Here is a 25,580-nt window from a genome sequence, read left to right as displayed (position 1 = left end):
ACTATTTTTAAGGTCTGAATCGTATCGGAGAGATATTAAACATGCTGAGTCAATTACTAAAAAAAGGCAATGCATCGGTTCAAACGTGCAGTAGCTGTTGGATTTTTAAGTACACCATAAGGTCTTCACATTTGTCTGGTCCAATATTTAGCGTGTATTTTGGAAAGTCAATTTTTCAAAGAAAATTGAACTCTCTTCCTCATTATCACTTTTATACGGATCAAAATTCTCTTCGTTGAAAAAAAAAACTTGAAGAAATAATGAGAAGGGAGATTAATGGTCAAGATCACCACATCATTTCTTCAATATTGTTTTCAATGGAGAGAATCCATTTTGTTGCTCCTTAACCTAAACTTGCATGTATCATCAGATCCAATGTCGTAAAAGAAAAAAAAAAAAATCCCCAGATCCAAAACGTTAATATACCAGTAGACCACATATGAGTTACTAATCAACTAAAAACCCAAAACTATAATTACGTTTTTGTGTAAACATATGTAGAATTTATTCAAAATATATAAACATATAATGTTTTGTATTTATTACTTACTCCAATAATTAATTTAGAAAACCTTTTAAATGAATAATTTTCAACTAAATATCAAACACCCAGTTTTTTCCAACATACAAGAATTTTCGAACTTTAAATTCATACGAACGGAACTAAATAAAATTAGGATCCCTTAAGAAAAAGTTTTAAGTTCGAACATTGTAAAAGAAAAAATGTTGTTGGAAAGGAAAATTACACTAAAAGTGGCCAACTAGATTTTTTCGACGAAGAACAATCATCGGGAAAAGTGATAGATACTTCACTCTAATAACATGGTTAGCAGAAACTGGTTAATTTTTCTGTCACTATAGAAATTAATAATTTTTCTATCACTATAGGAATTAAATGTAGGATCTTGCATGGTCCTGGTTCAACACCCATTGTTGACAAGAGAGTTGCTTTTCTGACAGAGAATACTTCATATTGACACATGAAAATGACCAAAATACCCCCAGCGGTTGTTAACTGCCGCTGGGAAACACGCCGGCTGTTAACAGCCGCTGGTACCCAGCGGTTGTTAACTACCGCTCACACCAGTTACAGAACCAGTGCAGTCTGTAACTGGTTTTGCCCAGGAAATGTGTCCTGTTTGACCTGTAATTTCAAACGGCAATTCCGGAGGAAATCAAACCAAAACAACAACATCCAGCCATCACAAACATCAACATTTCATAGTTTATCAATTATTCGGTTACATTACACCAAACCGATAATGCGTTAACGTTTAACAATTGTTTGAAATTCATCAAATTTTCCACATTATGCGACACAATACACGTAAGGTACATTCTATGCTGAGGTTTTGCTTTATGTTGTTTAGAGTAGAATTGTGTTAGAAAATGTTAGGAATTGTTTAGAAATTATTTTATGTTATTTGAAATATTGCGATAGAGTGAATTCGAATAAATATTGCGATAGCGTGAATTCGAATAAATATTGCGATAGAGGTTTCGTTACATTACATAAACGACATGTATGTCAACAATTACATTACATTCCGGAATGTACCTTCCAACTGCAACAATTATCTTACCACTGAATGGGGCAAATTCAAACTTGCTAAGCAGCAAGACTCCAACGTTCGATGAACATCTTGAACGATGGTATTCAATTGCCAACGAAATGAGGTCCATTCCTTGACACTTGAATACCATTGTTCAAGATGCTCATCGAATGTTGGAGTCCTGCCGATTAACAAGTTTGAATTGCCCCATCCAGTGTAAGACAATTGTTGCAGTTGGAATGTGCATTCCAACTACAACAATTGTCTTACCTCTGAAATGGGGTAAATTCAAACTTGTCAAACGGCGAGGACTCAAGCATTTCGCTCCGCATTCATGCTTTCCTTTGAAAAGAATAAATTTTTGTCAGGCTTGATTTAGATGATGGTATTCAAGTGCCAACGAAATGAGGTCCATTCCTTGACACTTAATACCATCATCTAAGCAAGCCTAACAAAAATTTAATCTTTTCAAAGGAAAAACATAAATGCGGAGCGAAATGCTTGAGTCCTCGCCGTTTGGCAAGTTTGAATTACCCCATTTCAGAGGTAAGACAATTGTTGTAGTTGGAATGCACCTTACCCTAACTAAAGACGATCTTCTGGCGGAATCAAGTTGTTGATGATATCTTCAGTTGATCTCAGCAACGTCACCCGCATATCGATCCACTGGAACTTGGTGTGCTCCCAAAACATACTCGTCACGTTTTCGTCGTTCTTTAACTCCACCCAAGTGAATGATACGCTCCCCTCGTCGAGCTTTGGACGTTTATACCGAACATTTTGCACCCTCCTTGTGTCTCTTGGGTTGACTCATTGGTTGAATTCATTCAGTTGATCCTTGAGATCTCTTAACGTTACATCAAGGCACCAAACCTTCAACCTCTGAGGTTCTCCGCCGTTGAATGTTGCATGAACGTTGATCCACCCGGCCATTGTTTCAAATCTACACACATAGAAATTAAAAATAATCAATGAAAAACTCATTCAAACACTTGTAGTGAAAATTTGACATAAACCCTAAAAATCCTAAACAAACCCTAAAAAATTTATAAAATTCGAAAATAAATTATAAATTCAATCAATATAACTTCATTATAACAGGTATTCATAATATATGTCAATAGCATTTCAGATCTACAACATAACTATATTAACAACAAATATTCAAACCCTAAAAATTTTATAAAATTCGAAAAAAAATTAAAATTCGAAAAATATTATACATTTAAGCAATATAAGTTCATTATAACAGATATTCATAATATATGTTAATAGCATTTCAGATCTACAACCATAACTATATTAAAAACAAATATTCAAAATTTAATAATTAAACAACAACTAAAATTATAAACATATAAACACATATACTAACTAAAATGTATGACAATAGCATAAGTGATAACTTACTTGTGATTTAGTGGAAGAAATTTTGGATGACTTGGTAGAGTTTTGTTAGAGAGAGAGTGAAATTTTGAGAGAAAAAATGGTGATAGTGATGATGGAGGGACTGTCTGGAATATGGCCACTGAAGTGAATATATCACGAACACAGCGGTAGTTAACAACCGCTGGGTACCAGCGGTAGTAAACGACCGGCGTGTATCCCAGCAGTTAACAACCGCTGGGGGCATTAAGGTCATTTCCATGTGTCAATTGGAAGTATTCCTTGTCAAAAAAGCAACTTTCTGTTGACAATTGATAGCAAGGGAACGTGAGATATATAATGCATTGGACCAAACCTCGTAAGTCTTGTCCCTTACAGTCCAATGTTATTGACACCTTTATTAAGTAGTTGTTAAGTAGGTCATCCTTCATCCTTCAAAAAAGTAGGTCATCCTTCTTCTTCTCCATATTTATTTTTTGAAAAATACTAAACAGTATCTTTAATACATTGTCTAAGGATACAAATATAAAAAAATTATGTTGGAAAATGATGTATCCAACTTTTTGGAAGTCAAATGTTGTTGTTTCCAATCTAAAAAAATATCTATTTTTGGCTTTCTTAACTAATGTTCTTAACTTTATTTTATTTTTTTTGAACAAAACAAAATGCTTAACTTTATTTTATTACTACGAAATTATTATGCAAAGGGATTGGGAGGGAGGGACATCTCTCCCGTGATGCCAAGGAGGCTATGACCAGAGAAGGCTGGAGTACAAAAAAGCAGTAAGCACAATGTAGCAATTAATGAACACATGATATTGATTCAAAAAAAGAAAACATAGCATTACATGTGATTAAGGTTCAGCACTTCAGCCATGCCATCTATGCTCTCTTTTTCGTGTACTGTCTGCGGTTCTCTTGAAAACCAATGCTGGCTAGATATTTGATGTCTTTTATTTATTTTATATTCAGATAATTAGACACACAAAAAGGTAGATAAATCCCTTAAAAGAAAAGTAGGAAATAAAAGTGAAATTTAACTCAGCTGAAAACTGTTGTTTTTCCTTAAATACAAGTGGATAGAAATTTGATTTCCTCATTCATCAAACCATTTTTCGAACGCACTATTTTTTATTTTTTCACCTCTCAACACACTTTTACATTTAATGCGTGTAACTTAAAAAAAAAAAGTGAGTCTTTTTTCAATTTTTATCGAAAACAATTTTAAAGAACTATTACTAGAGCAAACTATTAATGAAAATATAATAATATTATTTAGATAATTAGTAGATCAACATACATCCAAAATCTCAATTGATGTCCCGGTAGTGTTTGGTTCATAGAACATCATTTTGATTTTTAATTGATAACCTATACTATATATATAAATAAAATAAATGATTTGATGGTGTCTAGTTTACTTTTAATTATATCCTTAAATAAATTTGTCTAGAATGCTATATTGTTGAGTCATTGAAAAAGATAACATAAACATCATTTATTACAGGTTGAAAATCACAAATATTTATACATATAATTTTAATAAAAATCAATAATAATATTTTTGAGAATATTATTATTGATTTTTATTAAAATTATAATATTTATTGTGTTAAATATTATAATTGATTCCTCAACCTTTATTGATAAATAAAGGTTAAATATTTATATTTAAAATCAAATATTTATTGATTTTTATTTATTGTGTTAAATAAAAATCAATAAATATTATTATTGATTTTTATAAAAATCAATAATAATATTAACCAACAAATATTTATACATATAATTTTAATAAAAATCAATAATAATATTTAACACAATAAAAATATCAAACAGACGAGCACGGACGGTGTCTATATGAACGTTAATACTAATAATAATAATAATAATAATAATAATAATAATAATAATAATAATAATAATAATAATAATAATGATAATAATAATACTAATAATCTCTTTTGAGTATTTGGTTGGTTGGTACCATCGAATTTTCCACTTTTCTTTTCCTTTTCCTTTTACTTTTAGTGAAGAAGAAGAATTCTGAGTTAAAAACGATAATAGGTCCGTTTTCCTCTTATCTCAAGATAAGAATTATCCAAGTCATCATACCCATTTACTTGTGTAGAGGAAAAGTATTTCGTCACTGTTCCTTACTCCATAAGATGAATTCCTGTGTTTCACCTTTTATTATGATTGAAAAATAATTGTTATGATATACTACAATTTTTATTTTTAAAATGTTATTAAGGTCTATATACATGAATGAGCTTTAAGGAAAAGGAGAAGATAGATTGCGAAGATAAACTTTTGTGGGGGATTTTAAAAGTTTTTAGGGGACCAAATTATCCCCCAAATATTACCTCTGTATGCGCCTACAATAGGTGAACTGAAATGCCATATGCCATTTCACAAACGTGAAAAAATTTGGTCATACAAAGATTTTATCAAAAGAAATAACATGTCTCGATTTTATTTTTGTAAAAGATATAAAATTTGCGTTTTTTTTTTTGTGACGACTAAAACAAAACTTGCATGTAATATCTCTCTCGTACAATACGCACGCTTGCCCTCGTTTGAAATCCAGCTATGATATTGTCTGTCAAGATTTTATGTTGTCGGAGGAAATCTAATCTAAGTGAAGTGTCACATGCATGCATGCATAGCTAGCACGAAGAGAGATCAGTTCAATCTCTAAAATTATTGACTCTTCTTACTTACTTAGAGTTGGATTGAAAATACGTCAATTCTACTTCTCCTGTCCACCCGCTTGCTATTAATCAACCTTCTGTTTGGCATAAATACGGTACATCTTATGAATCTAATAAAGTAGTCATATACTATTATTTATGTGTTTGATGCACATTCATAGAATGCCATAAGAGTTGGTTAAATAATGTTATCACTTTTTTTAGGGGAAATAATGTTATCTCTTGTATAAAACCAATCTTATATTACTATATCACGATACATTTGAAATTAACCAAAGCATTGTGGTAAAATATAAATTATATAAAACCATAAAATTAATGTTTAATGATTTATTTCATATCAATAAAGGTTTGTTCAATTGTAAAGTATTCGATTGATTTATAGATACTCTACAATTACACAAGCTCAATTTTAGTTATCGATATGAAGTTCTCGTAATTTTATTTTTTGAGAATACTTTTAAATATATAATATATCTATAATAAGTGTTACTCTAAAATCCGTCTTTTATGAACCTAATTATGATGCAAAAAGCTAAGCAAGTGCAATACTTAGTTGGTTATTTGCTTAACATAAAATGGTGTGGCACTTTATTACTCTTGTAGGATTAGGCATCATTTGATTAAAAAAGTTCTTCTAGACAGAGGCAACTATCCACCTAGGAAGTTATACTCTATACTTTACATCCAGCAGCAAAGCTGAATACATGGACTATGGTCCATTCTTAACTTATGTTTCTAGCTAAATTTTTAGAAAGAGCAGTGTCTCCGTGAACCTTCTTCCTTCTTTTTTTTTTAAAAAAAAAAAACTAATTGGAGTTAGACTTTGTTTAACTCCATATAATCTGTTTGCATTATCACAGCTTGTGTGCAGTACTTTGGTATTTTTTTTTTTTTGGCATCAGGTAATATTGTAATAAAAAAGAATAAAGGAATATTCCCCAAGAAGCTGCCATTTCTCAATAAATAGTGTTCTATATTGATATGGGAAATACTTGTGTGACATTAATGTCACGGTGACATTAAATCTGGACCACACATTGGGTGACATTAGATGTGTTGTGTGGCCCAGATGCAATGACAATGACAATGTGTGTCCCAGATGCAATGGCACGGTGACATTAATGTCACCAAAGTGCCGCCCATATTGATATCGATATTTGATATATGTATGTAACAATAGTGTACATTAATCCTTTGGGAACTCTACTCTACTCATCCGAACATAGGTTTCTTTTTTAAAGCAATAATTTAGTTAGGCTCTAGGTCTAAATTCTGTGAGAGTTTAGGTCATGTGGATTGATAGTATTTTACTATGTTTTTTTAGTAAATTATTTTACTCTTTTTTCACTTTTATTGTTCTCATTTTTAACTTTTTACAAGGTCTAAATTCTGTGAGAGTTTAGGTCATGTGGATTGATAGTATTTTACTATGTTTTTTTAGTAAATTATTTTACTCTTTTTTCACTTTTATTGTTCTCATTTTTAACTTTTTAGGTGTGAACTAATACCTGACGTAGTTTGACCATTCATAACAATCCATTATGGTAGTATTGGATTAATTTTAATCATTGCTGATGATTTACATTTATTTTCAAATATAATGTACTTTACTTCAAATTTTTATTTTTTACAAGAAAAATGGAATCCCATAAAAGAGTCAAAGCCAAATTCAATGAATTTAACTGACATAAATATAGATCAATTTTTAAATTCAACTATAATATAGTAACATAGTGGAATATTTTTAAAAAAACATATATGTTATTATATTATAGTTGAATTTAAAAATTGATCTATATTTTTTTTTGTAACTAAAAAATTGATCTATCTTAAATCTAATGACCAACCTCTTTTCACATGGTTTGGCTATTGACTAAATGAATATTATTGTAATGATATTGATAACCAAACTTGTCCGAATCTGAATTCCTTCTAACAAGTGGTCTACTGTAGTAGACCCATAACATAATAATCTTTTTGTAATGTACTAGTAGTAACATGCATAGATATCTTTTAAAATCATAACTGATTTTTTTAATAATTTTTAACTATCAATCTTAAATTCTTCAGAAAAAAAAACTATCAATCTTAAAATTATTTCAACACTGTTTTTTTCAGGTGCATTATTTCCTAGTACCCATTTCAGTGTCACTAATTTTGGGTTATCTTAATTAACAGATTCCATGATTGATCACTGTAAATATTTTGTTTCCTTGAAAGTTTGTGTCTTATTCTTTGCTTTCCTCATAATGTGCCTTTTCCAATGTTAGGTGTCTTCAAAAACACCCTCACTCTGCATTTTTGTTCCAATAACATCAACTACGAATCTTAACTTGTGTTTTTTTTTTTCAGATCCATGTCTTTACTCTTTGTTGTCTTTACTTTACTATGATATGATGTGTACTTGAAAAGATTCATCAAGTTAGTGTTTTTATTTCATATATTATTATATTATACACACAAACTGTTTGTTTAATTGTCTGTGTGAAACTGTGATTTACAATGGCTCCAAGATTGGATTTTTCAAGTTGGTGGATGAAGGATTCACAGAAAGGAACACCAGTGGTGGTGAAAATGGAGGACCCCAATTTCTCAGTTGTGAAGATTAATGGTGCAGATGCTGCATTTAGGCCGGTAGATAAAAACCGCGGCAAGAATGCTAAACAAGTTAGGTGGGTTTTGCTTCTTAAAGCTCATCGTGCCGTTGGTTGTGTTACTTGGTTAGTAACTGTTCTTTGGGATTTGCTTGGTGCTATTAAGAAAAGGCTGGTTCGTAGACAGGGAGTGGCTGTTGAAAAAGGGAAATTGTTGTTTAGAATCATTAGTTTGTTTTTGTTAATTTCTTTGGCTGTTTTGGCTTTTGAGGTTGTTGCTTACTTTCAAGGTTGGCATTTTGGGAATACCAATTTGCACATTCCTCATACTTCTGATTTCCAAAGGTGGTTCCATATGGTTTATGTTGCTTGGTTGACGTTTCGTGCTGACTACATTGCTCCACCAATTCAGGCACTTTCGAAGTTTTGTATTGTTTTGTTTCTTATCCAATCCGTGGACCGTATGCTTCTTTGTTTCGGGTGGTTTTGGATCAAATTCAAGAAGGTTAAGCCAATGATCAATGGGGATCCATTCAAGGTTGATGATGTTGAAGGATCTGTATGCATTTATCCAATGGTTTTGGTTCAAATTCCAATGTGCAATGAGAAAGAGGTATGACACCGAACTTCTGCATTCCAGTTTTGCTATGAGGTTTTTATATCTGATGTGTACGCTACCAGTAAGTTTCAATGTAATAGTGTTAACTAATTTTTTCAAGTCAAACTTAAATTTTGCAAATGTCACGAGAAAATAGAAGAGTGTGCGTCGAGTCTGACAAACACATTATTCTTTTAAAATTTTAACTCCCTTAAGAATTTTCTGCAATCTCCTAAACTCAGAAACACAAATGCTTTCCATTTGATGCTGTGTTGTTTTATGAATTTTTAACTATTATAAGCAATCAATGACATTGACAAAATATGGAGTTCATCTTTTGTTCATCTTGCACAAATTGACTTTATGCAGGTGTATGAGCAGTCAATTTCTGCAGTGTGTCAAATGGATTGGCCAAGGGATCGTTTACTGATTCAAGTACTTGACGATTCTGATGATGAGAGCATACAGTGGTTAATTAAGGCTGAGGTCTCTAAGTGGAACCAAAAGGGAATCAACATAATCTATCGGCATCGCTTGGTCAGGACTGGATATAAAGCTGGAAATCTTAATTCTGCAATGAACTGTGACTACGTGAAAGACTATGAATTTGTTGCAATATTTGATGCAGACTTTCAACCAAACCCTGATTTTCTTAAGCAAACTGTGCCACATTTCAAGGTTAAGTGAAGATCATGACATATATATTCAGATACGATTATCGATAAGTGTTAACTTGTTTTAAGATTTGCAAATGACTTGTTATTACAGGATAATCCTGAACTAGGTTTGGTCCAAGCTAGATGGTCTTTTGTGAACAAGGATGAGAATTTGTTGACTCGTCTCCAAAACATAAATTTATGCTTCCATTTTGAAGTAGAACAGCAGGTCAATGGGGTGTTTCTTAATTTCTTTGGTTTCAATGGAACTGCTGGTGTTTGGAGAATCAAAGCCCTAGAAGAATCTGGGGGCTGGCTGGAGAGAACAACTGTAGAAGATATGGACATTGCTGTCCGAGCTCACCTCAATGGTTGGAAATTTATCTTCCTAAATGATGTCAAGGTGATCATAAATGACAGTTTATTTTCAGTTCGTATCTGTTATCTCCTTTCTTTCATAGTGCATAATACTGATAGTTATGTCACCTTCATGAAATCGAACTTCTGTGTTCAGACCAAAGATCCCTGAAGAACTCTCTTAAATTTCTTAATTGTGTTTAAATTTCAGGTACTTTGTGAAGTTCCTGAGTCATATGAAGCTTACAGGAAGCAGCAACACCGCTGGCATTCAGGGCCTATGCAACTTTTTAGGCTGTGTCTTCCAGCAATTTTGAAATCTGAGGTATATCTGATACACAGCTTGATGTAATGAATAGAATACTGATGAACACAAGCAAGTGCTGAGCAATGTTGTCAAATAGCGGCTATACAGCATAGCATGATCTGAACAAATCACTATTGTTTCGCAATATGCTATTTAGTATAAAGTGTTGTCAAATAGCGGCTATAGCCGCGCTATAGCTCTACAACATAGCAGAAATTGAACAAGCCACTATTTTTTGCGATCTGCAATTGACAACACTGATACTGAGTATTTGCAATTATTGGTTATATTATGTACTGCCTAAAGGGTCTTAAATTTTATTTAACTGCAGGTGTCACCGTGGAAGAAAGCAAACTTAATTCTGCTATTTTTTCTGCTAAGGAAACTAATCCTTCCCTTTTACTCCTTCACCTTATTTTGCATAATCCTTCCTTTAACCATGTTTGTTCCAGAGGCAGAACTTCCTTTATGGTTGATCTGCTATGTTCCTGTATGCATGTCAATCCTTAACATTCTTCCTGCACCTAAATTTTTTCCTTTTATTGTTCCTTACCTCCTTTTTGAAAACACCATGTCTGTGACTAAATTTAATGCAATGGTATCTGGACTCTTCCAATTGGGAAGCTCTTATGAATGGATTGTCACAAAGAAAGCTGGAAGGTCATCAGAATCTGACTTACTTGCTGCTGCAGAAAGAGAAACCGAGTCAATAGAACAACAAAAGATTCACAGAGGAGCTTCTGACAGTGGACTTGTTGAGTTACAGCAATTGAAGGAACTCAAAGAAGCAGTTCCAGAACCTGTTAAGAAAGCTAACAAGATATATAAAAAAGAGCTGACTTTGGCATTCCTTCTTCTCACAGCTTGTGTCAGAAGTCTGTTATCTGCACAAGGAGTTCATTTCTACTTTCTGTTTTTCCAAGGGATGACATTCTTCCTTGTAGGCCTTGATTTGATTGGAGAGCAGATGAGCTAGTTAGTTTTCATTTAAAACACCACATCTTCTGCTGATTAATCATCCAATAGTGTGTTTCACGTTCCAAGGATGCTGAACCCGTGTTGAATCAACTATATGTAGCTTCCATTCAATTGTGCGCTGACACGTGACTTTTCTATTTTCCACACACTATAAGTTGCAGTCCAGCAATACAATTAGCAACAAAGCGAAGTTCGATCTTTTTTTCCTTTCTGAAACTCTCAGAACAGCTCTAGTAATCATATTTTATTTTAAGTACCAAAACAAGGTTTCTCTGTTATTCATCCCTATCGATTTTTCATTCATTCAAACGATTCATCACAAGTATTCTATATAGGCACTGGTCACTGGACTCTTTACAGATATAGAATTCATGTTAATCTGTTACATTTTGATGTATAAAATCTTCAGTTTTCTTTATTTTGTTCTTTGGTTGTATTTGGGATTTAAGTTCTGATTCTAGTTTCCTATCTCACCATTCCAAATGTCTGAGCAGAGTTCATCTTTCTGTACATTCTATTAGTATCTGATTACACAATAGCTTCTATTCCTTCATTTCTGTTTGACCCATTTGTTTTTTCTTTGTTTTTTGTTGTTACTTGGCAATTAAACTTGTACTTTAATTACGTGAACATGAGTTAAGTAAATAAAATGGTGTCGGCAGGAAATAGTAGAGAAAAGTTCTAGTGGATTTGATCATAATCATATAGCACTCATGTGGCCCCTCTAACTAATTCATGCACTTAAAATTGATTTATATAGTATTAATCAATGGTATTTTCCCAACTGACCTCAGACCCAATATGCTTCAATGGTATGTCACAACTTGCCCCTCACTATTATTATTAAAAGGACGGGCTTGCCCCATTTCTTTGGACATATATGTCGGTCATGATAATATAGTTTGCATTCACAGTTGTACAAATAGTTTACCAATCACACAGACCTAAAAGGAAATAGTAGTTTACCAATAACAACAGTGTAACACTTTAATCTGAATATAACAAAAAAGTTCAGGATAACGTTTTTAGTCATCAAATAAAGTAATCTTCAAAATGCCACCAAAAGTTTAAATTACAAGGCAAAAATTAGTCAAACACGTCATAAAAAAGTAGAATTATAATTTACACTATGCTTTACCCATGCCCATGCAACTGATCAAGTGTAAAGATAAGAGTTCAATAGAAAGCATAAACTGAGTTTTGTTGGAGTTGTTCTAGCTGGTCCTAGTTTATTTTGGTTCAATTACAGAGACGACACTAACTATGATTACCCTACTTACACTTTCTGTTGTTATTCCCTTTTCACTAAGAAATTGATACATTCAGAATGCTCTCCCTTGTTCCTCTTACATTTTCCTTCAATTTCCTTTGCACTGTAATTTTTTTGAACCAAAACTTTGACCTTCCAAATTCCTGCAAATATAACCAATATCAACTTGACATAAATTGCATAAACAATTTAAAAGAAGAACTGAGCTAAGGAAGAAACAGGGCATTCAAATTGAATTAGAATAAAGAAAAATGCCAATAAGAGAAAGCAGGAACTATAACAAGAGGAAACAAATTCATTTGACCGTCCCGTTATAGAATCCTAGTAATACAGTCTGGTTTTCAGAATAAGGTTCAAATGTGCTTAAACTTCAAATATTAAATTAGCCTAGAGCATAAACCAGAACAACTTAAGCTATTCTCAATAAAAAATGTTACAGAATGTAGCTTTTTAAAATGCAATTGCTACAAGTAAATGTGTCAATGACCTTTGATACAAACACAATTCATTCATTGAAAAAGATTATGTATATGTATACACATCATACATAACTGCAATCAAGTGAACAGAATCAGCAAAAGTAACAACTTCATAAAGCATAATCAAAGAAAACAGATAAAGCAGAACCCCAGGGGCGGTGACTTTCAAAGCTAAACCTCGTGTTCAAAAGAAACAAAATAAACATGAGAACTGTTAGTGAAAGCATATGTAAGGGTTCTTATATGTATGCAAGATGAAATCAATGTAACAGTAGTAGCAAATGAAATACAATCAATGTAACTCTCAAATGAATTTGTGGTCAAATGAAGGGTACTAACAAGAACAGAATTTCTAGAAGGGGAAGAAGTTCAGAGGGAGAGAATACAGATTTCAATCAATTTCTTTCATGCCTCTCACATCATTCATCCATTCTCTTCATTACTTTATAGCATTTTTCTGATACAAATATTCCCTTAATTGTTGGATCAAGTGACACATGTCCCTTTTCTCTAGCCAATCTGTTGATTCCCCTTTGATGACCCGGCTTCCTCTCAATAGGTATCATAACAGCATATCTCCACAATTGTGTACAACAGCCACAATCCAATTTACAGAATGATGAGAGAAAACAGCTTAACTGCACACTAATTCTACTTTTGACGGTCATCTATACATTTTAGAAAGTTAGTGCAAGCTAAACACTTCAATCCAACCTAATACTAAGTGTGCTTGCTAACTAGCGCCTAATAGATAGTTTTATTAGCAAATCCAGTCCTACGCATTCATCGGTAACCATTTTTTCTTGTTTTTTATTTTTTATTTTTGGAATTAATGAGGGCCTAAGCCCAAAAAGAAAAGGGATTACAAACGAACAGTTCGGAGATATAAAGCCCCTATAGAATCTGCCAAAAGTTAATGACTAATTTGAGCTGGAGGTAGCTCATAGATAATCAACTTGGAACCACTACTATATCCCAAAGCTGCTTAAGCATGTGCGCAGGAGTTAGCTTCACAATATGTGCGGCATATTTTCACTTCCCAATCTAGCTCCAACAAACCAATTCCCAACACCACTCACCGATTCATGGCTACACAGGGAATATTTTCACTTCTGCAAATTACTTGAAATGCACGTTGTCAATACACAGTCCTGGTGCTATCCACTTTTCCAGGCGTGCATCAACTGTCCATTACCGATAGACCACGTCACATATTCTTTTAACTTAGGCCATAACTTAAACTATATTCTTCCATAGGCTAGAGTCACTTACCTTAGCCATAATATTGTCCACAGTGTGACCCATATCACCATTTACAACTCTGTGATTCATCTTTAAATGGATTAACATTATCAACTGTTTAATGCTCATGTCTCTTATCTAGCCGCTGCAGTGCAAATTCGCAACCACTAATCAGTAATCACTCACATAAAAAACCTAATGTTATATAGCCTATAAGGAATTATTCTGAAGTTTTGCTAACCAATATATGGCTATCTCCTTCTGTATATAAGCTTTGACTTGGACCTTCACTAACATATGATGCTTAACCAAAACCTTCCGTGTATCAAGCCGCCAGTCAAACTGAAGTCCCTTTAATTTGACAGAAATCTCTAAAGTCATTCTCGGGATAAATATCAATCTACAATATTATAGCTTATAAATAATGACAATCTCATGCAAATATCAAGAAGTAATACAACTATCTACCTCAACTCCTCGAGCACTATATTCCAAGGACTTCCCCTCACTGACATATGATGCCTAACCAAAACCTTCCGTGTATCCACCTAGTCAAACTAAAGCCCCTTTAATTTGACAGATATCTCTAAAGTCATTCTCGGGATAAATATCAATTTGCAATATCATAGCTTAAAAAAATGACAATCTCACGCAAATATCAACAAGTAACACAACTATATACCTCAACTCCTCAAGCACTATATTGTGAGGACTTCCCCTCATGAACACTTCATCAAATAGCAAGGAAAGGAAAATAACGTACTTAAGTTTACAGTCACTGCTTAATGCAGTGCACAAAAACTCTTAGATCTTGGTTAGAGGAGCCCCAACATCAAAGGCGACATCATATCTGCCTCAAGGCATCTAGGTTGCATTAAAGCATAGATAAGCATTTCAAACACCGTCACAATCTATTGTCAGGCATACAAATGAATACTTCATCCTCGTACCTCCATCAAAAGTAACTACAGCAGGGCACTGAGGGCCAAGGTTTATGAAATTCAGTAAGTGGAGTTTTATGGCAGATGTGACACTGTCTTGCTGCATTCCATAAGGATTTCTACATCAAAAAACCTTTAAATCTAATGCAGTTCATGGAAAAACTTCAAAAATTTCCATATTCATACAAGCACTCATAGACTTGTAACAAGCAACAGCCTTCATAATTTCATGCGGGTTTTACTCATGTAAACAAAACCACAAATAGCAAGGAATTGAGCAGATAATTCAGGTGTATATATTTCTTAAAAATTTTAGACCTAAAATTCAAAATAAATGATTATACCAATAAAAGAATTCAAAATAACGGAAAATAAATAAACAAAGAAGGAAGACCATAAACTCAAAAATTTATCCCTTGCTAAAAGAAACTCCGCCCTAAAAATGTATCTTACTTGAGTTGCGCCAAACCATTGCTGATATAACTATGGCCTTGTAACCTCTAACTGGTGATAATTAAGAATTGTCAAGTGATGTTTTCGTTTTTCTGGTTCATATTTATTCAAGTGGCCAATGAGAAAGTTGTTTATTTTAGTAGTCATAACACACGCTATTAACTATCCGAAAACAACCACCGGTTTTAACTCATGAACTTATTATATCCTTTATAATACTTTGAATACTAATACTGCCGGCATAATTTCAAGAGAGAAATCCAACATCAAGTTTCCAATAATACATTTGCAGACTCCAATTGCAATCAACTTACTATTCCATCCAATAATCACAATTATAACAGATGCATTCAAAATGCGGAGGGTTATGGAGAATTCTAAAAGAGTATTTTATTGAAGAATTCAGTTATTACTGAACAAATTAAAATTTCAATTTTTAAGGGATGAGATCAATTCAGAAGTGCCTTATAGTATCTTTTATTAAAATGGATTTATCTTTCTTATTTACTTATTTCTAGAACAGACAGAATTGAATGGGTCTAATTCAGAACCGTTTGATAGATATAATCTTCTATATTCAACACAGATTTTCCTCAATTATTGCATTAGGTATAACCAAAACATAAATCTTAATCTCAGAACAAAAAATGCAAGACAAGAAAATTACCTAAACCTTAGAAGTCACTTTGAATCTTCCAATCCTAAAGTGTTTCAAATCAACCTCATTAGTTCCCCCATCCACTGCAAGCTCGGTTAAAATCTTCCCAATAACAGGAGCCATCTTGAACCCATGACCTGAAAACCCGGCACCTAAAACCACATTTTTCCCAAACTCACCACCCAAGAAATCAATGACAAAATCCTCATCCGGAGTCATTGAATACATACAAGACTGTTTCACAACAGGCTCAGATGAATCAACCAACCCGCAGAATCTCCCTTCAACCCACTCCTTCATCTCATCCATCATCACACCTGCCCCCCACGGTCTCTTATCCGGGTCACATGGGTTGCCACCGTGAACCGCCACCTTAATCAAACCCGGAAACTCAAAACTCGGCGATCCATACAATAAAACCCTACCCAAGCTAGCAAACGTTGGAAAATTACCACCAATTGTAAACTTCCCCTGGTGACCTTCCTTAATCCTCCAGTAACATAGCAGAGTTTCCAATGGTTGAACCGGAATTTCAACCCCACTTATCTTCTTTACTAGCTTGTTCACCCAAGCTCCCACTGTAACAACACATTTTTTGCCACGGAATTTTTCACCTTTGGCTGTTAAAATAACAACGCTGTTTCTGTCGTTTTTTATGTCTACAACTTCAACATTGTCATTTAACACAGCACCGTGATTATGGGCGAGTGACTGAAACATCGTTACAGCTTTTGTGGCTTTGATAACACCACCGTGTTCTGTTGAGAGACCAACCCAATCATCTGGAATGTGAATCCGGCCGGAGAATTTGTCGGCAACTTGCTCACGGCGGAGGACTTGACAGGGGAGATTGTTCTGGCGGCAGTTTTGGGCGACAGAGAGGATCATTGGATCGTTTGAAGGGCCCATGTCAAAGTGATGAGCTTTGTAATAGACATTGAAGCCTGCTTGAGCTTGAGCTTCTTCCCATAATTGGTAGGATTTCATGACCATTTGGCAGTAATGTTGTTGAGGGTAAGCTGCGCGAATTGTGCGGGATTCACCGTGGGAGGAACCACGGTGGTGAAGAAAATCAAATTGTTCGAGAAGAAGGGTTTTGAGGCCTCGTTTGGCGGCGTAGTAGGCGGTGGAGCTTCCCATGACGCCGGCGCCGACAACAATGACATCATAATCAGAACCTGAACAGTCCATGATCGTTGATTTGTTATTGTTAATGTGAGAAATTGAGAATGAAGGAAAGGAATGTGTTTTTTCTCTGAGAATTGGGGGAGAAAGGATAATAGATAGAACAGGAGGAACATGAATATAAGTGTGCGTGAAACAAACTAACTATTAGTGTGGTTTAGCGTTGTGAAAGGGATACGCACGTTCGCGTACTCCACCGCGAAAACAACTTTTCCGATAATAACTCCCTTTCTAAACAAATTTTTCATATGACTCACTTTTCACTTTTTAAATTTACGATAAAAAATTAATAATTTATTCTTTAATTATAAAATTTAATTGACACCAAAACATGATTGTGTTGTATTATAATTTATTTGATGTCTCAGCATTTTTTTACTCTTGTGTTTTTTAACAAAAAATTCGTTTTAACTGAGAAAAAACATATGATAAAAAAAATAGAGGTAATTTTGTAAAAAAACATTCATTTTATATAGTTTTATTCAAACAAACTAAATTATTTAAAAAATATTTTTTTTATTAAAAAAATAAACGCAAAAAAAATTGTGATATTTTATAAAGTCACATGTACTTTAATATGTAAAAAACGAGCTCTGTGAGACCGTGTCTAAGAAACAAAGTCACATGACTTTTTTTAAGAAACAAAGTCGTTTTTTTACCTCTAAAAAAAATCACTTTTTAAAAAAAAAATATATCACTTTAAAAAATATTGTATCCTTTTGTTACAATTTTTAAAAAAAAATAACATTTACTTTAAAGCGTATTGTATTTGTTTGTTACATTTTTTAAATAAAATTTAGGGGTCAATTTGAAATTTTTGAAAAATGTGAGGACCAAAATGCAAAAATTAAAAGATTAAAAGAATGAAAAAATTTGAAATTCTTAGGTTTAAGATGTCATTTGAAATTTTCTAAATTTAACTTGAACAAAATACTTCATGAATTTCCATCATTTTGAAAATTCTCCATATTATTGTCCAAACAATGGAATTCCCTAAACATTCTCCGTCCAAATACACTCTAAAAGTTTGTTCTTATGAAGCCTAAATACCCTAAAATGGAGATGTATCATATCAAATATGTATCAAATAACGATATTCCACGGATACTTAGAGATAAGTACATAGAGTTGGAGCCCTTCATGGTTGGGGACTGGGGTGGGCCACGACCCACTCGGAAAAATAAAAAAAATTAACAATTATAGGTCTACTATAGGTCTGCTTTGCGAGATTTTAAACAATTTTACGACGTTTTTTGTTTTCGACACATTCAAATCTCTGTTAAGCGGTATAGTGGGTGTAGTGGTCCACCCATAAATACTATCGTGTCTATGTTTGACTGGTTAGCGGAGGTTTGTGGGGGTTTCAAAACTCTCTCAATTTACATTTATACTAGAAAAGAAAAAACTTCCTAATTTAGTGGCCCACCCGAACCTTTTTTTTCCTGGCTCCGCCATTGTAAGTACACACGGAGTATCAAAATTAATTATTTTAATTTAAAATATATATTTTATCGAATACTTATATGGTATTCGACGGATACACAAATACTTATAAGGTAAATCATAAAGACGTAAATAAAACGAAGTGTAAAAAAGTAAGACTGTATTGTGAAAATTTAATGAAAATGTAAATGATTCAATTTAAGATATGAATCACTATAATTGTTTTTCGATTAATCAATTAAAATTTATGTTTTTGGTGGATGAAAGTAACGAGAGAGAGAAGATTCATTCAATCAATATTAAACAAACTTTGTTTTGAGTTTGTTTTGAGTTCCTCATGCAATTGTTAATATCTAACGTAAGAATGAAAATAGAATATGATTTATACAAAAAATTTATATTTTTTTTTGAGAGAACATGAATTATTTTTTTAAAATTATGATTTTTATGATTATATAGTATTGGAGAATAATCCATGCTTATTTTGTTTCAAGTATTTTACATCCAAATAAACTTCAGCATAAATATTTTTTGTTAAAATATCTTAATTGTAACGTATCTTAAATTTTGCGTATCCGCGTCCTTAGTATCAACCGGGCTTCATAGGTTTTTTCTGACCGACTAGTTAATAAAGCAAAACAAGTGGATGCGGTTGGTTTTAAATTTTGTGTACGTTCGTAGAAAAAATACACAAACAGTTAACAAAGGAACTACGTAGTGCTACTGCAGCAGCTGCTAGGGTTTTCCTTCATTTTTCAATCTTCACCGCTTCGTCTTTAGGTTCAGAAATTTTGGGTTTCTTGAAAACCTTTGTTAATTTCTTAATGTTTTCTTCTATTTTCTCATTCCCTAATTTGTGTCTGGTTCGCTTTTTCAGCTGAAACGATGACTCGCGTGTATATTGGAAATCTCGATTCAAGAATTTCTGAGAGGGATCTTGAAGATGATTTCCATGTTTTTGGAGTTATACGAAGGTAACTGAATCACTTTTTATAAACTTGAATTATAATCTCCGCATTACAGTGAATTAGGTCACCAAGTAATATCATACTTCCCAATTCAATTGGATTTTTGAATTGTCAGCTTGAAAATTATGTTCAAATTAATGGAATTTCCTGTTAAACTATCATTTGTACTTTATAATTATTTCGATTAGCCCATAATTTAAATTTTTGAACTTTGTTTGTGTAGTGTGTGGGTTGCAAGGAGGCCTCCTGGTTATGCTTTCATTGACTTTGATGACCGCAGAGATGCACTTGATGCTATTCGTGAATTAGATGGTATGTTTTGAACCATTTTGACCAGTGTAATGTTTTACAATGGCATTGTTTAATTTACCAAAATTTTCTCAGTAATTGATTATTATTTTGTTTCATGCTCATGTACTTTTGTGTTTAATCTGTTTCTGGTGGATGTGTTGAATTTGAAGAGGATATTTTCTCCTTATTTTGATATACTTTTTTCATTTAAAGAAGCTGTAAGCTTATGAGCAAGTAGATACTCCCTTTCTTCTACTCATCACTGAGAAAACCGGTCCGGACCTATAACCAGTTTGATCTGCGCATCAGATTGGAGATGCTATTGAACTGGATCTATGACCGGTTTGGTGGGGTTCAGCTGTTTGCAGTTGATTGATTTAACCGAATGAAATTATGAAAATGTTTTCACTAAGATTCAAACACAAGCAAATATGTAAAAAGAACACGAACCACTGTGCCAGAAGATTTTATGTATAAACTGGCAGTGTTTGTTATTTATACAAATCTTTAAACCACTGCTCTCTTGTACATATTGCTTGACATATTCTTTCCTTACTTTAATTTAGTATAGAAAACATTACCAAAATTTTATAATATTATTTATGACATCTTTTTGACATATCATATAAAATGTTAAGGGAACTGACTTATACTGTTACTCTACTGAGTTTTACTTTTTTTCACAATCTCAATTATTTTTGGCATGAAAGTTATTGAAATCGATGTATACCGGTTCAGCCATACGATTTCATTAGTGTGCTTTATTTTTTGCTAGGAGTGTTTTTTTGTTTCAATTCTAAAATATGGATTGGTATATCCTTCCACTCTATTCAATAGGGAGGCACTTGGGTTGCTTAATTTTCCCTACTATTTACTGTGCCTTTTAATTTTTCTTCTATGGAGCAGGTAAAAATGGTTGGAGGGTAGAGCTTTCCCACAACTCTAAAACTGGAGGTGGAGGGGGAGGCAGAGGTGGTGGCGGCGGTGGTCGTGGTCGGTCTGGTGGGGGTGGTTCTGATTTGAAATGTTATGAGTGTGGTGAACCTGGTCATTTTGCCCGCGAGTGTAATTCTTCTCGTGGTGGCTCTGGAAGACGTCGGAGCCGCAGTCCACCTCGATTTCGCAGGAGCCCAAGTTACGGGCGAAGGTGAGATTGCTTTATTCTGATGCTATTGGGACTTCTGTACATGGTTTATTGTGATGATAATAAGATACAAGCTATTTTTCCAAAGTTAAAAAAAAAAATGACATTGTTCCTTTATTTTTATTTTTATTTATTGGGCATAACTTGTACCGAGTAACGTACTTTTTCACTATTTGGTGGTAATATTTGTTTTACACATGTTTAAATAAAAGTGTTTCATTTTCACACCTTTAATTGAAATGCACCAGGAGTTACAGTCCTCGTGAGCGGTCCCCTAGGCGGCGCAGCCCTTCTCCTCGTCGACGCAGCCCTTCACCTCGCCGGCGCAGCTATAGCAGGTCTCCACCTCCTTACCGTGGGCGTGAGGACGCAACACATGCTAACGGGTTAGGTTCTATCTCTCGGCCTGGATTTATCTTGGTATCACTAGATGGTTGCCTGTTTTAAACTTGTATTTTCTTTTACTGTCTTGATTTTTTTTATCTTAATATCTCTTTTATTAATGTTATATTTAATCTAATGATTTTAGTAAACCTTGTTTTGTAGAAGTCTTTTATATTGTGTCTGATAGGTGTGTTCATATAATAGTTTTCTTGAGCTTTACTCCAAAATGTTGCATTTCTCAAATCTATTCTCTGCTGAAGTGTTCTTAGGTTACATAGAGTTTGATGCTCTGGCATTTTTCCCTCCTCTCCTTTTGTTCCCTCTTTACAAAAATCTTGTGTATGCTCTAAATTTATGGCATCTTCTTGTCTTTATATGTCTGTTACCAGCACAGATGAATGGAAAATAAAACTGATGACCTAGAAGATTTGCATGTTCGATTTTTTAGTATGCAATGTTTATTTTTCAACTTTAAGGTCCATAAGTCATGTTGTGACAACTTTTTGTTACCTGCTGTCGCAACCGAGATCGCTCTGCAACCCTCGTGCCAAATTATTTGAATTTCCAAATTTTGAATTCTATAATAAGTGTTACTATGCATTTGTGCTGACATACGATGATGTCCATATTGTGCAGAAATGGGATAAGGGCTGCACATCGAAGCAGAAGTTGATTTTTCAGAGTTGGTAACCGTGATCGTTCAGAAGATAATGAGAATTTGTTAATCTAGTGTTTTCAACTGCAGTATGCATCTGTTTTGTTGGGCAATGCCCTGAGCTTCTACCCTAACCGGTTTAGTTACTTTCTTGATTTAATGTCTTGTGTTTTTTTTATCTACACCGAATTCTTCTAGTAATTTTGCAGGTAAAACAGTCTTTTTAATGTAATTGCCACTAGTTTGTTAAAAAGTGTTCCGGATATTGCTAAAATATATACTTTTTTCTGTGTTGAGGTGTCTTCTGGTACTACCGCCTTGGTTTTGTGCTTCCACATTCCCTGGGATATCCTCCCTGGCTGCCCTTCTGTGTGATTTTGAATGGTTGTTATTCCAGCAGGGTGGCTACAAGCTTTTTCTTTCATTGAATCTCACCTCTTGTGCACACCTCAGACTCTATTGGCATGCTTTTTTAATTAAATTATAAGTGAACGGCGACATCAAATACTTCTGGCAGGTAATTATATCCATTCTACCGAAGATAGGCGCATGAGTTTGCCCTATACATGTGATATGAACATAAATATCATCTGATAGATCACCAGAAATAAATTGAGTAATTTTATTTTACTGAATATGGAAATCACAGCAATACACAATTACACATTCCACGATCACTTAGACTCCTAAATGACTGGTAGTTATTTTCTTATCATGATTGCCATTTGGCAATTCTGTTACTATTTCATAATTGTAACTACCATGAAGCAGGTACTCATGCTGCTTCCCATGCTTCTCGAAACTGGCAGTTTGTTATATACCAATGGATCAGCCTCTTAAATCCCCAACCCTTTTAAAGATATGCTTATTCTAATGTTGCATTGACAGCTGAAATTCATTTTAATGCACCAGAATGTTTTGACTGTTGTATTCCCTTTCATAATGACTCGGCTATCTAGAGTTATGTCTGGTTGCACATCATCCAGTCGAGGCTACAAGTCTGCAGAAAGCCTGGATTCCATGGTATTAGATCCAACGGCCTTCTCGAGTACAACATGAAAATTTTGATGTAGGTGGTCGATGCATGTTGTAGAAACTGGTCCTTATTTTTCTATGATCTTGAAAGGATCATAATAGTGAGCCAATTTATGGTCGATGGGCTTAGCAATTGATTGTTCTTTATGAGGTATCAACTCTAAAAAAACCTAATCTTGTACAATAAAAAAGGTGATCAGTCATTTTCGTCCATATAGAACGATGCTATTTACAACTAGTATATTATCATGAAACTATCGCGAATCAATTGAGAGTTGGATGTAGTTAAATGATTCTTGAATTTAGTGAGAATCTCCCTTTATGTCAAAGCTTTTGCTTTTCCTTTTATTATGACCAAACACCCGTTGGAGGGATCCGTTCTATGAACCAAATGAAAATTTGTACCAGTAGTGGCTTGAAGAGGTGTTAAACCAAATAATTACATGATAATTTTTTTAAAAAAAAATCTGCCATAAAGGATAGAACAAAACCTTTCATCTCATTCTATCTATAAACTAAATAATATCTGCATATTTAAGAAAGTAACTTTAGAAAATATATACGTTAACTTTTTTGTGAAGCTTATAAGCATAAAATTTTGTTAACGTGAAGTGACGTCTACATTCGTTTGTCTTAATTAGTTGAGATTATACGCATATAAGTGATTTGAGGGATATAACCATTATTTTTCTTCTCTATAAAACATTTTTTCCTTTAAAATAAACGTGGTAACATATATATTTTTTTTCATCTTTCCAGTAAATATGAAAGAAAAGGACAATTTCTCGATCGAAAGAGGAAATTTTTTCACCCCAAATCACTGCATATGATGAGAGGTGTTGAACAATATGAATAAAGAAGTTCGATTAAACTCGCTCTGCCTGCTTGCTCCATAGTCCATATAGCGATAGTATAATAAACTAATAAATAATATAAGAATGTGCATCAATACTCAATAGTTTAAAATTATAGATATATTTTTTATACATACCCTTAGTTGCCCACATTTCCATTTCCAATTTAGACGTGACTCACGTTTTTTTTCTTCTTTCAATTATAGTGTAAGAAATTGGTACAGTATTATAAAATTTAAAAAGCATGACTAGATAGATGTGCTACAACTACAAGTCTGAGATTCATGTATTTACCTAGTATTGATGATACCGGATTTATGTTCAAGAAAATAGTTTCTGGTGCCTAGAAGGCAGAAGCCTAAGCTGGCACAATCGATCACATTCTTCCCGTTGATTGAGGCTCAGATATAGCTGAGTGGAGGAGTTTCTGGACCCATATCGTTATTTTGTTTTGATAAGCATGTATCATTATTTTATGGGAAATGATAGGGGCCTTTGCTAGTGTAAATTGTATATTGAAACAACAAAATGTAATTTTTTTTTAATAAAATTTATCAATTGTTTTCATTTTGAATCCTTGTTTTATCACCTTTTGATGTTTTAATCCGGAGGAGAAATTAGTGCCGTCTTAAGTAGGGGCATAATGATGGTCTCATGTTCATAAAAAAACACGAGAATTTTTTAGATAAAGAGCATTTACTAACCGCAACAATAATCAAGTCTTGTCTCATGATCAAATTGTACTATACTGTTCTATCATAAATTATGTTTTAATCCAGCTTAATAATTTCTTATACTAGTTTTTTAGTTCTTTCTATCGTCGATTAAATCTACTCTCATTACTATCAAATTTACATCTTCTCTTTGCATGTTAAACCACCTAAAATTTTGACAGGTGTACACTTGTTTTTTTTTTGACAAAGGTGTACACTTGTTTGTTACTCCCTCCGTTTCAAAATGAGTGTCGCTTTAGCCAAAAAAATTTGTTTCAAAATGAATGTCACTTTCAGTTTCCAATGCAATAATAACTTTTTCTTTTCAATTGTACCCTCCAATTAATACTCTGCACACTACTTCCAAAGTATTACTTTTAAAAATAACCAATAGTTAATAAGGATAATTTGGTAAACTAACCATTCTCTTTCTTTTAATCATTGCATTTCTTAATATGTGTGTACACACCTAAAACGACACTCATTTTAAAACGGAGGGAGTATATCAATCTTTAACAAAAAAAAAAGTATATGCAATCATATGCATGTCATTGTGTCAATTGTTGATTCAAATGCAATTACTGGCTCATATTTTCTCAATTATTATGAAATGGTTGTTTATAATTATATGATCCGTCAACGTCCTCCTTTTGTGCAGGTCACATTTTACACGGACTGCTTGTTTTTCTTCTTCTAAAGTAACCATTAAACTTCATTAA

At 33.4% G+C, this 25,580-nt stretch overlaps 2 protein-coding genes and 1 pseudogene across 11 annotated transcripts; 2 read left to right on the top strand and 1 right to left on the bottom strand.

Annotated features, from left to right (window-relative positions):
- The first annotated feature begins 7,886 nt into the window (after positions 1-7,886).
- Positions 7,887-11,699, top strand: CSLC5 (Cellulose-synthase-like C5). Its single transcript, XM_085756671.1, has 5 exons — positions 7,887-8,863; positions 9,218-9,526; positions 9,617-9,907; positions 10,073-10,186; positions 10,500-11,699. The coding sequence occupies exons 1-5, from the start codon at positions 8,159-8,161 to the stop codon at positions 11,142-11,144; spliced, it is 2,064 nt and encodes a 687-aa protein (XP_085612797.1). The 5' UTR covers positions 7,887-8,158; the 3' UTR covers positions 11,145-11,699.
- A 408-nt stretch (positions 11,700-12,107) lies between these two features.
- Positions 12,108-17,595, bottom strand: LOC146942627 (putative sarcosine oxidase pseudogene; annotated as a pseudogene). 9 transcript variants are annotated; one of them, XR_015032787.1, is made up of 6 exons: positions 16,199-17,595; positions 14,820-15,197; positions 14,606-14,703; positions 14,379-14,488; positions 14,168-14,282; positions 12,108-12,559 (listed from the first exon to the last, which is right to left on the bottom strand). The product of XR_015032787.1 is annotated as a putative sarcosine oxidase pseudogene, transcript variant X5 (transcript). The 9 variants fall into 9 exon arrangements; XR_015032785.1 differs by having other exon boundaries at positions 14,820-15,178; XR_015032786.1 differs by having other exon boundaries at positions 14,606-14,694; positions 14,820-15,178.
- Positions 17,596-19,505: 1,910 nt separating this feature from the next.
- LOC146942626 (serine/arginine-rich splicing factor RSZ22A-like) lies at positions 19,506-22,533 on the top strand. The gene is made up of 6 exons (XM_085756667.1): positions 19,506-19,597; positions 19,695-19,791; positions 20,009-20,097; positions 20,983-21,223; positions 21,469-21,606; positions 22,241-22,533. The coding sequence occupies exons 2-6, from the start codon at positions 19,703-19,705 to the stop codon at positions 22,275-22,277; spliced, it is 594 nt and encodes a 197-aa protein (XP_085612793.1). The 5' UTR covers positions 19,506-19,597; positions 19,695-19,702; the 3' UTR covers positions 22,278-22,533.
- Positions 22,534-25,580: the final 3,047 nt, after the last annotated feature.

The sequence above is a fragment of the Medicago sativa genome, chromosome 3 (assembly GCF_051527215.1).
Source record: "Medicago sativa cultivar Bolivia chromosome 3, Bolivia_mono, whole genome shotgun sequence".
In the NCBI taxonomy this organism is placed as follows: domain Eukaryota; kingdom Viridiplantae; phylum Streptophyta; class Magnoliopsida; order Fabales; family Fabaceae; genus Medicago; species Medicago sativa.
The sequence above is the reverse complement of the archived record's forward strand: the minus strand, read 5'-3'. Positions and strand labels throughout refer to the sequence as shown.

Coding starts and splice junctions, on each gene's coding strand:
- CSLC5 (XM_085756671.1), top strand. CDS start 8,159: ATGGCTCCAAGATTGGATTTTTCAAGTTGGTGGATGAAGGATTCACAG. Junction 8,864..9,217: donor CAATGTGCAATGAGAAAGAG/GTATGACACCGA, acceptor GACTTTATGCAG/GTGTATGAGCAGTCAATTTC. Junction 9,527..9,616: donor AAACTGTGCCACATTTCAAG/GTTAAGTGAAGA, acceptor TTGTTATTACAG/GATAATCCTGAACTAGGTTT.
- LOC146942626 (XM_085756667.1), top strand. CDS start 19,703: ATGACTCGCGTGTATATTGGAAATCTCGATTCAAGAATTTCTGAGAGG. Junction 19,792..20,008: donor GTTTTTGGAGTTATACGAAG/GTAACTGAATCA, acceptor TTGTTTGTGTAG/TGTGTGGGTTGCAAGGAGGC. Junction 21,607..22,240: donor GACGCAACACATGCTAACGG/GTTAGGTTCTAT, acceptor CATATTGTGCAG/AAATGGGATAAGGGCTGCAC.